The following is a 13,712-nucleotide window of genomic DNA, read 5'->3' as shown; positions in this document are numbered from 1 at the left end:
ATGAACCTTATTTGTAACATTTTGCTCATTGTGAGCGTTCTACAATTGAGCCATTCGGTGGTGCACAATGGTAAGTCTAGCCAATTGAATGCGGAACATCATAAGCTCAGTGAATCTGTTTGTAGACTTACAAAAGGCCGGTTTCCTGTTTCTGTATTACACCACCAGGGTGACACTTGGTGTAGGATGAAAATGCTTGTAAACTTTTGAACACTGAACATTGACCTTTCACATTTTAACTCAAGATTGAAAGATAGGCTACATTGAAGGGAGCAACAAATCATGAGTCCTTGACTTGTCTGCCAGTATATATGTGAAATGAGTTTGATTTGAAGGATTTGTTTAACCATGTCCATATATGCCTTGGGCAATATAGGTCCTCTACTCCAGACCAAACTGGGAGCTCTCCGGGGAGACTACCTCCGTGTTCATGGAAAGGCAACCGTGGTGCACGCTTACCTCGCTGTACCTTTTGCCAAACCTCCTGTTGGGAACCTTAGACTTGCTCCTCCCCAGCCTGTGGAAGAATGGCAAGGGCTCAGGGATGCCACCAAGATGCCTCCAATGTAGGTTTCTAGCAGAGGTGCATCTTGTCACCAGGCTTGGCAGGCAGCTGCTTGGGACCCCCAAGCTACTACATAAAGATTATTTGTGAACAACAGTTTCACTACTTTAAACTACAAATGTGTGAATTGGTTTCGAATGTTCATTCCTTTGGATTTTTTGCTTGGGGTCCCATTGACCCTAGAATGACCTCTGATTTCTTGTAAACATCTAGTGATGACGATTTGGACATTGGAGACGAGTGAAATGGTTTTAAGTGTCCTGCAAGAGTTGCTGTCAGTGCAAGTTGACTAGGAGTTTCCCAAATCCTATATTTTCTCAAATATATAACAATTAAGGTATAATTCCAGTTCAGTACACCACACCATGTAGATGATTTAAAGGGACACTGTGTGAGATTTTTAGTTGTTTATTTCCAGAATTCATGCTGCCCATTCACTGATGTTACCTTTTTCATGAATACTTGCCACCACCATCAAATTCTAAGTATTCATTATGACTGGAAAAGTTGCACTTTTCTTACATGAAAAGGGGGATCTTCTCCATGGTCCGCCATTTTTAATTTCCAAAAACAGCCAATTTTGGCTGCAAAAATGATTCTACTTGGACCATACTAGAAAATACATGTTTATTACTCAGTATCAGTAAACTTTCATGTAAAGATCAACTTTGGCAATAGGCAGCCCAGTTTCAATGAGCAGCATACTTGCAGTACCTTTTTTGACCATTTCCTGCACAGTGTACCTTTAAGGTCATTAATGACCATTTAGGTCATAAATGACAATTTCTAATGTTTGCTGAAGGTGTCTACAGAATGAAGTGCTGATGGAAGAGCTGGGGGCGAAGTCTAGCCTTATCATGGACAAGCCTGAGGTCTCTGAGGACTGCCTGTATCTCAATGTGTACACCCCTGCTAAGCCTGCACAGGAGGCCAAGTTACCCGTGAGTTAAAATTAAATTAAAATGATGATGATGATGATGATTTGTAGTAGTAGTATCAGTGGCAGACAAATTGCACACAGGGCCCCTGGGCAAGACACTGATAGGGCCCCTCATACTGCCTGCCAAGGTCACAATGGGCCCCCCAAAACCATTACAGGAGAGCCCTGGGGCAAATGCCCTGCTTGTCCCACCTATAGCTCCGCCACTGAGTAGTAGTAGTATATTGTTGTTGTTGATGATGATGATGATGTGTATTGGGTACAGTAATGCATGATCCTGTTTCTACCACAGGTTATGGTGTGGATACATGGCGGAGGGTTTTATCTGGGAGGCGCCTCTCCCACCGATGGCTCTGTGTTGGCAGCGTATCAGAATGTGGTCGTGGTGGTAATTCAGTACAGGCTAGGACTGCTGGGATTTTTCAGGTGAGAAAGCTGTTTTGCAGTTAACATGGTCTATTAATACCTCACTGCAGTACAGTAGCCTATGCTCCCTGATGATGTTGACACTGTAATGAAACTGAGCGTTAACATATGGATTCCCCAAGCCAGTCATACAATAACTGCAGCTCCTGTCTCCTGTTGTTGACCTGGTGTCAGCTTTGGCCTGGCCTGGGACAAAGTCACCTGAAAGGCCCCCCAACACAATAGGCTACATACAATGCAATGAGGACTTAATTCTGGGGCCTCGCCCTCTCCCCCTGGGCCCGGTACAACTGTCCCCACCTGTGTCGACTCCCCTGAGCATGACATTACGCCATGCTACCACCGTACAGTAGATGCTGGGCACCACACTTCTGTTCTGCTCCTCTGCTTTCCCTCCAGCACTGGGAATGGTGACGCTCCAGGAAACATGGGCCTTTTGGACCAGGTGGCAGCACTGCAGTGGGTCCAGGAGCACATCGGCAGCTTTGGAGGAGACCCTTCCTCCGTCACCATATTTGGGGAGTCTGCAGGGGGCGTGAGCGTGTCCTTACAAGTGAGGGTCTATGCACCTTATCAGCACACCCACTAACCCTGCCCTGTTCAATGTTTTTTCTCCTGCGTCCACAGGAATTCTGGGTCTGCTAGTTCTGGCTAGGCTGCCCATTGCCTTTCTGAATGAATTAGCATTAGTAATTCAATTCAATTATTCATTCAACAGACACAAGTGCATGGTCCATATCAACATAGAAATACAAAGTACAAAAGTACTGTAAAATAAAGACAGACAAGGATGAAAGAAATTAAAAGACATGTACCACCATCGGACATATAGACATATATGTAGTAACTGTTACTCAAATAATAATGGCGTCACTCTTGTAACTGTGGATAATAAGATTGTTTTCTTTTCTGAATAATTCTGACTGATGTGCAAATGCTCTGTAGAAACAGGCAGTCTGTGTATACAACAAGCAGCTTGTGCTCAAGCCATGTTTTGGGCACACTATGATGAATGTTGTTTGGCTTTTCAATAGGTCCTTTCCCCGCTCAGCACAGGCCTGTTCCACCGCGCCATAGCACAGAGTGGCACAGCAGCCATGTCTTCCATCATGGAAGTCAACCCTATGGCCACAGCTATGGTAAGAATGCGACCATGATATCACCATGATGCTCATAACCATTCACCACACGTTTAATGTGTGTTTCCCAACACCATAGTGTTGAACTGATTAGCCCCTGTTAGATAGCAATGGGGTAAAGTCTTTTTTACTGTGATGTCAGGGAAGTTCCGTTTATGAAGCGAAGCAGGGGAAATAACTAATGGTTTCCATTGAAAAAAGCACAAGTTGGCCCTGCCGTGGCCAAATAGTAGGGCACTCATCTACCATGCGGGGTTAGATTCCCAGCCCTTCTCCATCTCTCTTCCCACTCGCTTCCTGTCACCACCTTCACTGTCCTATCATAAATAAAATCAAAAAGACCAAAAAAAGAAATGTAAAAAAGAAAAAAACACATGTTTATGTTTAAACCACCGTATACAACATTCTAGGTTCAAATGCATTGAATCAAAGTTGTCTGACGTCACATGAAAAATGTTAATTGCATTGGAACCAACACAGTCACTTATGTGGTCAGACTCAGCAACTATCATAGTTTCTGGAAACACACTACAGCAGTGGTCTCCAAATGAAGGCCCGCGGGCCAGATCCGACCCAAACATGGGAAACATTTGGCCCACCATGACGTTGGAACAAACGAAAACATACGAGCGCTATCTGTTGCCATACAGTCGGGTAATTTGCTTGACACCTCATTTGCACTACATCATTTGGCCCTTGGGTAAACATAATTGGAGACCACTGCACTAGTGTCAATCATTCACTTCCTTAATCCTCTTTTTTCTTTACTTCTTTTTTCTATTTTTTCTATTTATTTCTCTAGCGTTTTGCAAATGCAACAAATTGTGAAGGCACCAAGTCGCACCAGATTGTAGACTGTGTGATGCGGATGTCAGCCGAAGATATAATGACGTTTTTACAGGAGGTACGATATAAAGGTTTTCTTTATCACATTTGAGCAGGGACATATTTATGCTATTTCAAAGTGTTTAAAATTAATTTCAAAACAAGCTTTCATGTTCTTTTCACCTTATCCTGTTTTAAAGAACCCACAAGTATCCTTTTTTGTGGTCGTTGATGGACATTTCCTGCCAAAGCCGGCGACAGAACTGTTACAGTCTCAGGAGTTCAGCAAGGTGCCATTAATGAATGGTTTCAACAACCATGAATGCGGCTGGCTAATGCCTTCAGTAAGTAGCTACATGCTATTGGCTTAAAACTGTACACAAATGAAGAGCTACGTTGAAAAATGACGTATATCCATTTTGTAACATTTTTGGAAATTGACACTTTTGTATTGGGCATTGCATTGCAAAATGTATGAAAGGCAAAGGTTCAAAGGTTTCAAAATGTTTTTCAAATACTTGAATGGTGGCCATGGCCTAACGGTAGAGCACTAGGATAGGAAGCCCGCGACCTGGGTTCGATTCTAGCCTGGGTCATTTGCCAATCCTTCCCCATCTCTCTCCCCCCACTCGTTTCCTGTCCCTCTGTCACTGTCCTTTCATACATAAAGCACAAAAAATATTTTTCAAGAATGAAACAAAATTTGAATGGCAAGATGGATGAAAGAATGTCTAAACAGTCATTTCCAACAATAAAATGCAAAAATTTGCAACAAATCTCTTCAAATGTTTGTGAGAAACTGTAGTGCAGTGCTTCTTAACTGGATAGTCTTGTCTTGGGATTTTCCATGGTCATTATGTTGTGACCCATTATTTTGTCGTGCCCTCAGAATCTTCAAATAATAATCAAAGATGTAACCGTGCATTTGATAGCATCATCAGCATTTGCATTGTACCGGTATGCTGACATGCAACATATCTATCAAGTGGAAATGAATAGTAACCATGTTTTACTCCCTCTTTGACATCACAGTCATTTGTAACACATCTTGTTTCAATTCTGTGACTGCAATAAAAGGGTGAATTTATATATTTTTACATTGCAGCTCTGCGACCCACCCAAGACCCTTCCACCAGTTGAGAAACACTGCTGTAGTGTATTTTGGACAGTTCAACATATGTTACTTGTGGCATTGAGATTTATGTGGTTGGTAAAAGTTTGTCTTTGTTTTCAGTTTATGGCACCACCTGACTGGGTGGATGGGATGGATCGTGACACGATCAAAAACATTGTGACTTTTTTTCTGGTAAGCAAATGAGGCCAAAAGCCAGTGGTGTAGTCTATGTAGAACGCAGGTATACGGAGTATACCCACTTCTAAATTTTAGGGGCTTCAGTATACCCACTTAAAATTGATTGATCCATTATTTAGAATGGCATAAACATATACAGTATACCCACTTCAAAAATGCTCTAATATACAGTATACCCACTTTAAAAAAGTAGACTACACCACTGCCAAAAGCATAAGGTAAACGTTATTCAACTTGAAAATCAGAGCCCAAAACATGATTTTTAGTGTCCCTTTTCATGTGGCTTATCAAATCTTTTTTTCCCTACAGCTAAGTGAACTGAGCACGGATCTAATCCTGAATGAGTATATCGGTACCGGAGAGGACCGTGTCAAAAACAGAGACGGTTTCACAGAGTTCTTTGGAGACCATTTTTTCACCCTTCCTGCTATCACTCAATCAAATGCTCACCGAGGTTGGAGACTTTGGCCTATTCAGTAGTAATTGTAGAAGTGTATTTTTTAAATTACATTTATATTCATATTTAAGTTACAGTCATCATAGTTCAAGTTTGAACACAACACTTTTGCATGACGAGGAGAGAAAACAATTTTAATATGTTGACATCCTCAGATTCTGGAGCTGTGGTTTTTGCATACGAATTCCGTCATCCCCCCAGTATTCTGGCACAAAAGCGGCCCAGTTTCGTCGGAGCAGACCACGCAGATGAGCTCGCCTTTATGTTTGGAAGCTGCTTTTCTAACAGCCATGTTAGGCTAAACGGTAAGGTTTCACAATCCCATTGACCATGACGCTGTCTACATTTACCAGGACACAAGCAGACAAAACAATGAGTACTGCCGTTGTAGAACACCGGATACGACCTACTACTACAGCAAGAATACCACCAATTAGGCCTATACAAATGCAAGAATAAAGTGTGAAATTTTTTGTCATACCACCTTCTATGGCTAACAAAATGGTTCTATTATGCTTCACTGTTATGAGCCTTCCTTCCTCTGTTTAACCCCTGTCTAAGGCACTTTCACTGAGGAGGAAGATGACCTGTGCAGAACTATGATGGCATACTGGGGCAACTTTGCACGCACTGGGTAATAATTACGCACGTGTGTGTGTGTGTGTGTGTGTGTGTGTGTGTGTGTGTGTGTGTGTGTGTGTGTGTGTGTGTGTGTGTGTGCGTGTGTGCGTGCGTGCGTACCTACGTGCCTGCATATTTTCATGACCTTGATGAGATGTATACTAGTTGGTTACCCTTTTCACCAATTTAATTACTACATGAGGTGTGTGTGTGTGTGTGTGTGTGTGTGTGTGTGTGTGTGTGTGTGTGTGTGCGTGTGTGTGTGTGTGTGTGCGTGCGTGCGTGCGTGTGTGTGTGTGCGTGCGTGTGTGTGTGTGTGTGTGTGCGTGTGTGCATGCGTGCCTGCGTGCGTGCGTGCGTATATGTGTGTGTGTGTGTGTTTGTTTTTTGTTTCCCCTCCATTCAGATCTCCCAATGGGCTTGGTCTAACTCACTGGCCAGACTATGGCGCTGGTGAGAACTACCTGTGCATTGGGCTGAAGCAGCAGGTTGAGCAGCACCTGAAAGCTGACCGATTCACCTTCATGACCCAGACACTACCAGAGAAAATCCAGCAGCAGCAGCAGAAGCAGCAGCATGGGGATTTGTAAACAGGATGAGTCTTCTCAAAGAGCTATTCTTTTGAAAATAAAATAAATACATTGAAATCTGTAGAGGGACAGTCCTGTCACTGCAACCAAGATGCCCTGCAGAGAACATATCCCATTCCATCCTTTCTGCTCTCCCATGTACAGTAAGCCATCACGACTGGGGGATGAAAAATCACTTTATACTTTGATAAATGTAATAAAATTTGCCACCATCTTATCAAATGTGTGTAATATTATTACCGTTTTTTACCTAACCTCCCACAAGTCACTGACCTCATTACAATTAATTAGAGCTTTGGATAACGTGGTGTGGATGAATGAGAAATTGTCACTTTTTGATCAATGGCGGCTAGGTGGCACTGTTCTAGGCAAAACCAGAATGAATGAAAAGGTGGTCAGGGAAGTACAGATGTCTTGCTCCAATATCTCCAATATCTCCAATGTCCAATATCCAATACATACGTACATTCTGTATCTCCTAGTGTCATTGCTACCCTCTACTGGATCGTCACCAAACTGCAGTGAGCAGGCACTCAAACCAATTGAGAAAACCTACCAACAAAGCACTGCTGGACGGTGACATTTGACCACAGCTATTGATTTAATGGTGTCCCGATGGTTCCTACCCTGACCCTTGAATAAAAAATCGTCAGAGTAAGTGAGGAGTCCCCCCTTTTTGTTAGCATACCTCCCCCACTGAACGGCAACCGCTTGGGGAACAAGTGTTTACATGACATGGAAAACACTGGAGAGAAAAAAACCCCGGGTTGATTGTGCTATGTTTCCACCCGCCTGGGGAGGAGAGGGAAACATGAGCAGCTGTGAGTGGCATTGAGAGACTGATGGCGGTCGATTGGGAGCGCCGGGCAGGGCCGGATTAATGCACAGGATATGGCTGCAGCCTAGGGGCCCCCAACCTGCCAGGGGGGCCCTGATTGTCCATAAGTGAACAATTTCAGAATTGTGACAAGATGCAATATTGAAAAAAAACATCCATTGGGTTGTGTACAGTTACTAGACATGTTATCCTGAATTTCTAGCCTGTAATTATGACACAGTCTATGTACATTTTTTGTGAAATTTGCCTTCTGTTGGGCCCCACAGCAACCTGTAGCCAAGGGGCCCCCCAGGCCATCTTAATACGGCCCGGGCGCCAGGAGGGGGTGCTCGATAGACAGTAGGTCACTGTGGTAACCTTGCGGTGGTGAGCAGGAGGGTGCACCCCTAAGAAGCTTTTCCCAGTCAAATCCCCCAGCAACTGTCACAAGCAGTCAGTCACCTGCACCTGAAGCCATTCAGGCACACTCCGTGGCTGTTTGTGTACTTGTAGCCTACATAAAGCCATTCAGACATTCTGTGTGTGTGTGTGTGTGTGTGTGCGTGTGCGTGCGGGTGTGTGTGTGAGAGAGACTGTGTGTGTGTGTGTGTGTGTGTGTGTGTGTGTGTGTGTGTGTGTGTGTGTGTGTGTGTGTGTGTGTGTGTGTGTGTGTGTGTGTGTGTGTGTGTGTGTCTGTGTGTGTGTGTGTGTGTGTGTGTGTGTGTGTGTGTGTGTGTGTGTGTGTGTGTGTGTGTGTGTGAGAGGTGCATTTCTTAGATGCGATTTCCTGCATTTTAACCAGATTGTGTGGTTTGCATTTCTTAGATGCAGGTTGTGTGGGGTGCATCTCTTAGATGTGATTTCCTGCATTTTAACCAGATTGTGTAGTTTGCCTTTCTTAGATGTGATTTCCTGCATTTTAACCAGATTGTGTAGTTTGCATTTCTTTGATGCGATTTCCTGCATTTTAACCAGTCCTCTTTCAGCACAATACGGAACTGTACTTTTGTTTCTAAATACGGGACGACTCTGTATTTCAAGGGATGGTGGGAAACACTAAATACACAGGATCAGGACCCTGTTTCTATACAGCGCTGTTGCTAACCAGCTGGTCGGGGGCTCATAAGCATTCAGACCCTCTGAAGGGGGGAATGGTGGAAAAACTTTGAGAACCACTGGGCTACAACTTCTCATCCTAGCAGAAATCTGCAGGTCCCACAATGGACTGGGTCAGCTGCAGGACTTAAAACTAACTTCATTTTCACCAGCCAAAATGGCTAGTAGATGCTAATCTTACTAGCCAAACACATAGTCACTAATGGGTCGAAGTGGTTCGTCGTGGGTCTTGTCTATTAGCCAAACAGAATTTTCATCAGCATTTGGCAGGTTGGCTGGTGTTAATTTAGAGTCCACCCAGCTCCCTGGCCCAGGCCACGTGGGTCACGGTCCGGAAGCCACCAGTTACAAATTGCTAACTGAAATGCTATTGTTTTACTCTTAATGGTCAGAGTGTCTTGTTGTTGAGGGGTCAGAGACCGCCCAAACCTGGTGATTTTGAGGAAAATGTTCACCTCGGAGAGAGACCAAAGTTAAAACAGCAGTGGCATTCAGTTTATCAGGAGCAAGCTTATGTTTCCGCTTCTGGCTGATAGAGTTCACACAGAAAATGACATCAGGATCGGAAAAAGTAGGACACACACACACACACACACACACACACACACACACACACACACACACACACACACACACACACACACACACACACACACACACACACACACACACACACACACACACACACACACACACATCCTGCCCATGTGTAACAATGTATAACTCCACAACAAGCAGAAGAATTAAAATGTATAGGCCTAGTCCTATGACCTTTCTTCCTTTTTCACTTAAGTGATTAGAGAACTAACGTCAAAGATCTTAGCGAGCCGCTTTCTTGTGAAAGCAGGAGGCATCATTGATTCGCAGTCCAATTAATTAATTAGCTAATAGGTGTGATAAACAGGTAACAGGATTGGACAGGAGACTGACTGACTGACTGTCAGGCAGACAGTGACGTATTAAGACAACAACAAGAATGAAGACCTTTTCCTAGAAATACATCAGCGTAACGAGGAAACCGTGTGTTTCCTGTCAATGACACCTACTGAACTCAACATGAAATGCACAAAATGGAGATTGCCCACAAACAAACAATACATGGCAAATGGTGGGTTGGAGGGGATGTTGACTGTGATGATCATGTACTTGCAATGTGACATTCTGTGTCCATTGCATTAAATGCTGCCGTATACCATCAGCAAAACTCTCCCTCTCTCTCCCAGATCCTCTCTGACTGCTCTGGCCTTGGCGCTTAGTAACGCAGCTGTATCCAAGGCTGAGCATCACAACGGGACACTCTAAGGGATTTGCGTTGTTTGTCTTCGTATGCAGATGATCTGTTTCCATGCCCAGGACCCTCAGACCTTCCACATTGGTGGTGGTGCTGATACTGGTGATGGGGTGGCCGTGTGGCAAATCATTATTTCCCCCCACTTTGCTCCAGCATACACCGGTTCTCAGACACATAAACACAGGTACAAACCATGGATGCACGCACACACTCACACTGGCATCCTTTTAATTCTCCAATCCTCTTTGTGAAAGTGACGCGCTTCTGTCAGAAACAGTTAAGCTGCAGAGCGAGGGAGAGAGAGAGAGAGAGAGAGAGAGAGAGAGAGAGAGAGAGAGAGAGAGAGAGAGAGAGAGAGAGAGAGAGAGAGAGAGAGAGAGAGAGAGAGCGAGAGAGAAAGAGAGAGAGAGAGAAAGAGAGAGAGAGAAAGAGAGAGAGAGACATCGAAAGAGGCGGGGTAGAAGTGAGGTAAACGTACACACGGTATCAGTATCTCTCTCTCTCTCTCTCTCTCTCTCTCTCTCTCTCTCTCTCTCTCTCTCTCTCTCTTACTTGCTCTCTGTCTTACAGACCTGCTGAGGCTCACTGAGCCTCTTGTCCTCCTAGCCAAACAGGTCGGGTCAGGAAGGTAGAGGCTTCCTATTGGAGTACTCTGGACGACCATGAAGCTGCAGGAAGGGTTTCTACCAGGTGACCTGTTGACTTTTTGCATGCTGCAGCTACTGTTTTAATGAGTTACTTCCAGGCGCATTGCAGCATTGGCTCTGGGATTGAGGATCTGGTCTTGCGGGATCCTCTTCGTCCTCTTCCATTGATGTTTTTGAGAGGGACTTGTTGACAACGTTGGAGGATCAAAACCACCAGCTCAACCCAGACACACACAGACACACAGACACACAGACACAGACACACACACACACACACACACACACGCACGCACGCACGCACGCACGCACGCACGCACGCACGCACGCACGCACGCACGCACGCACGCACGCACACACACACACACACACATACACACGCAAACACAAACTCCCGCCACCGGGTCATTTCCAAGGGAATCACTTGTCAGAAGCAGTTGTCTGACAGGCCACGGGCATAAGTGTGCAGAAGTGCCGAGGCCTCTCCGTCTCTGTGTGAGTGCGGGGGGGAGACAGACGTGCAGGAGTGCTGATAAAACCAGGGAGCTGCCCAAGGGCCAGTCCCCCTGTCCTGGTGGGTCCTTAGAGAGAGGGGGGGGGAGACAGACAGGCAGAGCCAGCCAGGGTGTCAGTCCTGGGGGGCTGGGTGGCCTCAAGGAAAGGCACGGTGGAGGACGACACGCTGGATTTCGAGGAGATGGAGGGGCATGGCTACGACCGCTTTGGCGACAGCGAGCGGGACAGCTACCAGATAGACTACCGCCGCATCGTGGGGGACACGGAGCCGGCGCGGCCCCGGCTCTCCCCCAGGGACGCCCAAGGGGGTAGCAGCGAGCATTTTGCCCAATTGCCCTTCGCCCACGCGGCGCCCCACGGACACGGGCACGAGACTGCTGCCCAGCGCTACAGTGCCACTCGCATACAGGCTGGATATGAACCTGAGAGGTACATTTGTCTGTGTGTGTGTGTGTGTGTGTGTGTGTGTGTGTGTGTGTGTGTGTGTGTGTGTGTGTGTGTGTGTGTGTGTGTGTGTGTGTGTGTGTGTGTGTGTGTGTGTGTGTGTGTGTGTGTGTGTGTGTGTGTTGAAATTCTGTGTTGTCATGAAACATAATGTGGAATGTGCACACACACTCACAGAAGAATATACTAACAGGGGCAAGTGTGCAGACAATGCACTTTAATTTTATATTCATGTCTTTTGTTCAGCATCCACTTTTTTGCACTTCTATAGATTCTATCTCCCTACTCCAGAGCAACGTATGCACGATGAAATGCTCCTAACCTAGGTTCTAGGTCTGAGAATGAGGATCATAAACAAGACACACGGAAAAGGGGGATGAGGAGACTAATATGAAAGTGTTTGCTATTCTTTATTCTTCCTTTTTTTAATCCAAGAACACATTTACTGTAGTGCCTTTTGCCTTAAACCTGCAATGTTTTTAGACTATTTTCCATCAGCAAAGCGATCACTGCACTCTGTATTAATGTCAATTGTCATTAACAGGACATTACCAGGACAAATACCGTATGCTCTAGAGTCTCACTGCCTTTTCAGGAATGAGTTTTTATTTGGGGTAAACAACCTACCCTAATAACATGGCAGATTTAGGCAGTCTTTAATGAAGCATTTTCTAAACAAAATTGCATGGTCCACACCCTGTCATAATATGTTGTAAAGGTTGTAATAATAATGTTGTTTTGGAAACTTAACTAACTAACATTGAGGAGGACAGAATGTTTTGACTTGGAAGTTGTGACGTGCATGCATTTCTTTAAAAAGCGCTGTGATCTCCTGAACCTGGATGTGACGTAACAAAAATCCTCTTTACAGGGGCAGGACCATTCCACCCTACAGGGCACACTGACACCTGATACCTTTAAGCTGCAGACATTATATTGTAATGGCATGCAAGAACATCTCGCAGTACTTCCTGTACAGGTGGTTATCACCCCTTCACCATCATAGCTTGACAACACAGTGTGGGGCATCACTCAGTGCAATATAGGCCTACATGTCTTAAACCATCAGACAAAGATGGAATTAAGGCATGATTAAGTGTGAGACAATATATCTTTGCAGTGTTGGTGTGGACCAATTCAGATGGTTCTTCAGATGGTTTGGGCACAGACAAATTGGAGCGGTGGAAATCTGTGTGTGCTGTGCACATTATTTAATTCATGAGGCAGTCATGGGGCAGTCCCACACATTCATTATTCAAATTAAATGTACATTTATTAGTACATATTTGTATTGGTTTGCATATATTACATCATTATGGTTATTATTAAATAGGGAACATTATTGTTTCACCCCTCTTTTATAAATACCCAATACATGTCTATGGGTAGCCTACGTTCTTAACTAAAGAGCACATTGGTCCCCGACGACCGTTCTGTGTTGACAGATTCATTGCTCTTAACCGTATCACTTTACTGAGAAGCACTCAGAGCGGATGACATGAGGAATGGACCTTTAATGGTGGATTAGTTCGAAAGTAGCTATGCCTGCATATTTAATCCAACATGGATGTAGCGCTCCTGATGAACAGGAACCTTGCGCGCGTTCTATGTTCGGACAATAGCCCGCACAGGTTCCACCGAATAGCCTAAACGAAGTACAGCCCCTAATATGCCACGAGTCTTATGTTTACATCCATTCCATACCACGTGATAAGCATTTCGAGAAAGATGTGACATGTGGTAATGTGTACTCTTTTCGGATGGCGCAATGGTGCTTACAATAGCCATTTTGATACGCAAGCACAGAAAATCGCAGTTAACTGGGCTGCGGTCGAGGTACAAACGGACGGGAATAAAGAAGTGCCTGTGCAACCACACACACTGAGGGACGAGGGGGGAGAGCAAAGTGAGCAGAATATGAGGATATGACGCGCTCATATAGTCCCATCCCTTCCTTCGTTTACCGACGCACGAGACGCGGTGAACGCTGTCTAGCCTGCACTGTTGTG

At 44.9% G+C, this 13,712-nt stretch overlaps 1 protein-coding gene across 1 annotated transcript in view; it reads left to right on the top strand.

The window, feature by feature from the left end:
- Positions 1 to 7,131, top strand: part of LOC134447704 (fatty acyl-CoA hydrolase precursor, medium chain-like) — a 7,207-nt gene extending 76 nt beyond the window's left edge. Inside the window, exons 1-13 of the mRNA XM_063197301.1 lie at positions 1 to 70; positions 377 to 566; positions 1,368 to 1,506; positions 1,798 to 1,931; positions 2,331 to 2,484; positions 2,966 to 3,070; positions 3,873 to 3,974; positions 4,096 to 4,239; positions 5,130 to 5,201; positions 5,517 to 5,661; positions 5,820 to 5,969; positions 6,226 to 6,298; positions 6,692 to 7,131. The exon at positions 1 to 70 is cut by the window's left edge and continues 76 nt beyond it. Of these exons, the coding sequence (XP_063053371.1) occupies positions 1 to 70; positions 377 to 566; positions 1,368 to 1,506; positions 1,798 to 1,931; positions 2,331 to 2,484; positions 2,966 to 3,070; positions 3,873 to 3,974; positions 4,096 to 4,239; positions 5,130 to 5,201; positions 5,517 to 5,661; positions 5,820 to 5,969; positions 6,226 to 6,298; positions 6,692 to 6,875 (1,662 nt within the window). The 3' untranslated portion in view covers positions 6,876 to 7,131. The remainder of the gene's footprint in view (positions 71 to 376; positions 567 to 1,367; positions 1,507 to 1,797; positions 1,932 to 2,330; positions 2,485 to 2,965; positions 3,071 to 3,872; positions 3,975 to 4,095; positions 4,240 to 5,129; positions 5,202 to 5,516; positions 5,662 to 5,819; positions 5,970 to 6,225; positions 6,299 to 6,691) is intronic.
- Positions 7,132 to 13,712: the final 6,581 nt, after the last annotated feature.

Source organism: Engraulis encrasicolus, chromosome 4 (genome assembly GCF_034702125.1).
Source record: "Engraulis encrasicolus isolate BLACKSEA-1 chromosome 4, IST_EnEncr_1.0, whole genome shotgun sequence".
Taxonomy (NCBI): Eukaryota; Metazoa; Chordata; class Actinopteri; order Clupeiformes; family Engraulidae; genus Engraulis; species Engraulis encrasicolus.
The sequence above is the reverse complement of the archived record's forward strand: the minus strand, read 5'-3'. Positions and strand labels throughout refer to the sequence as shown.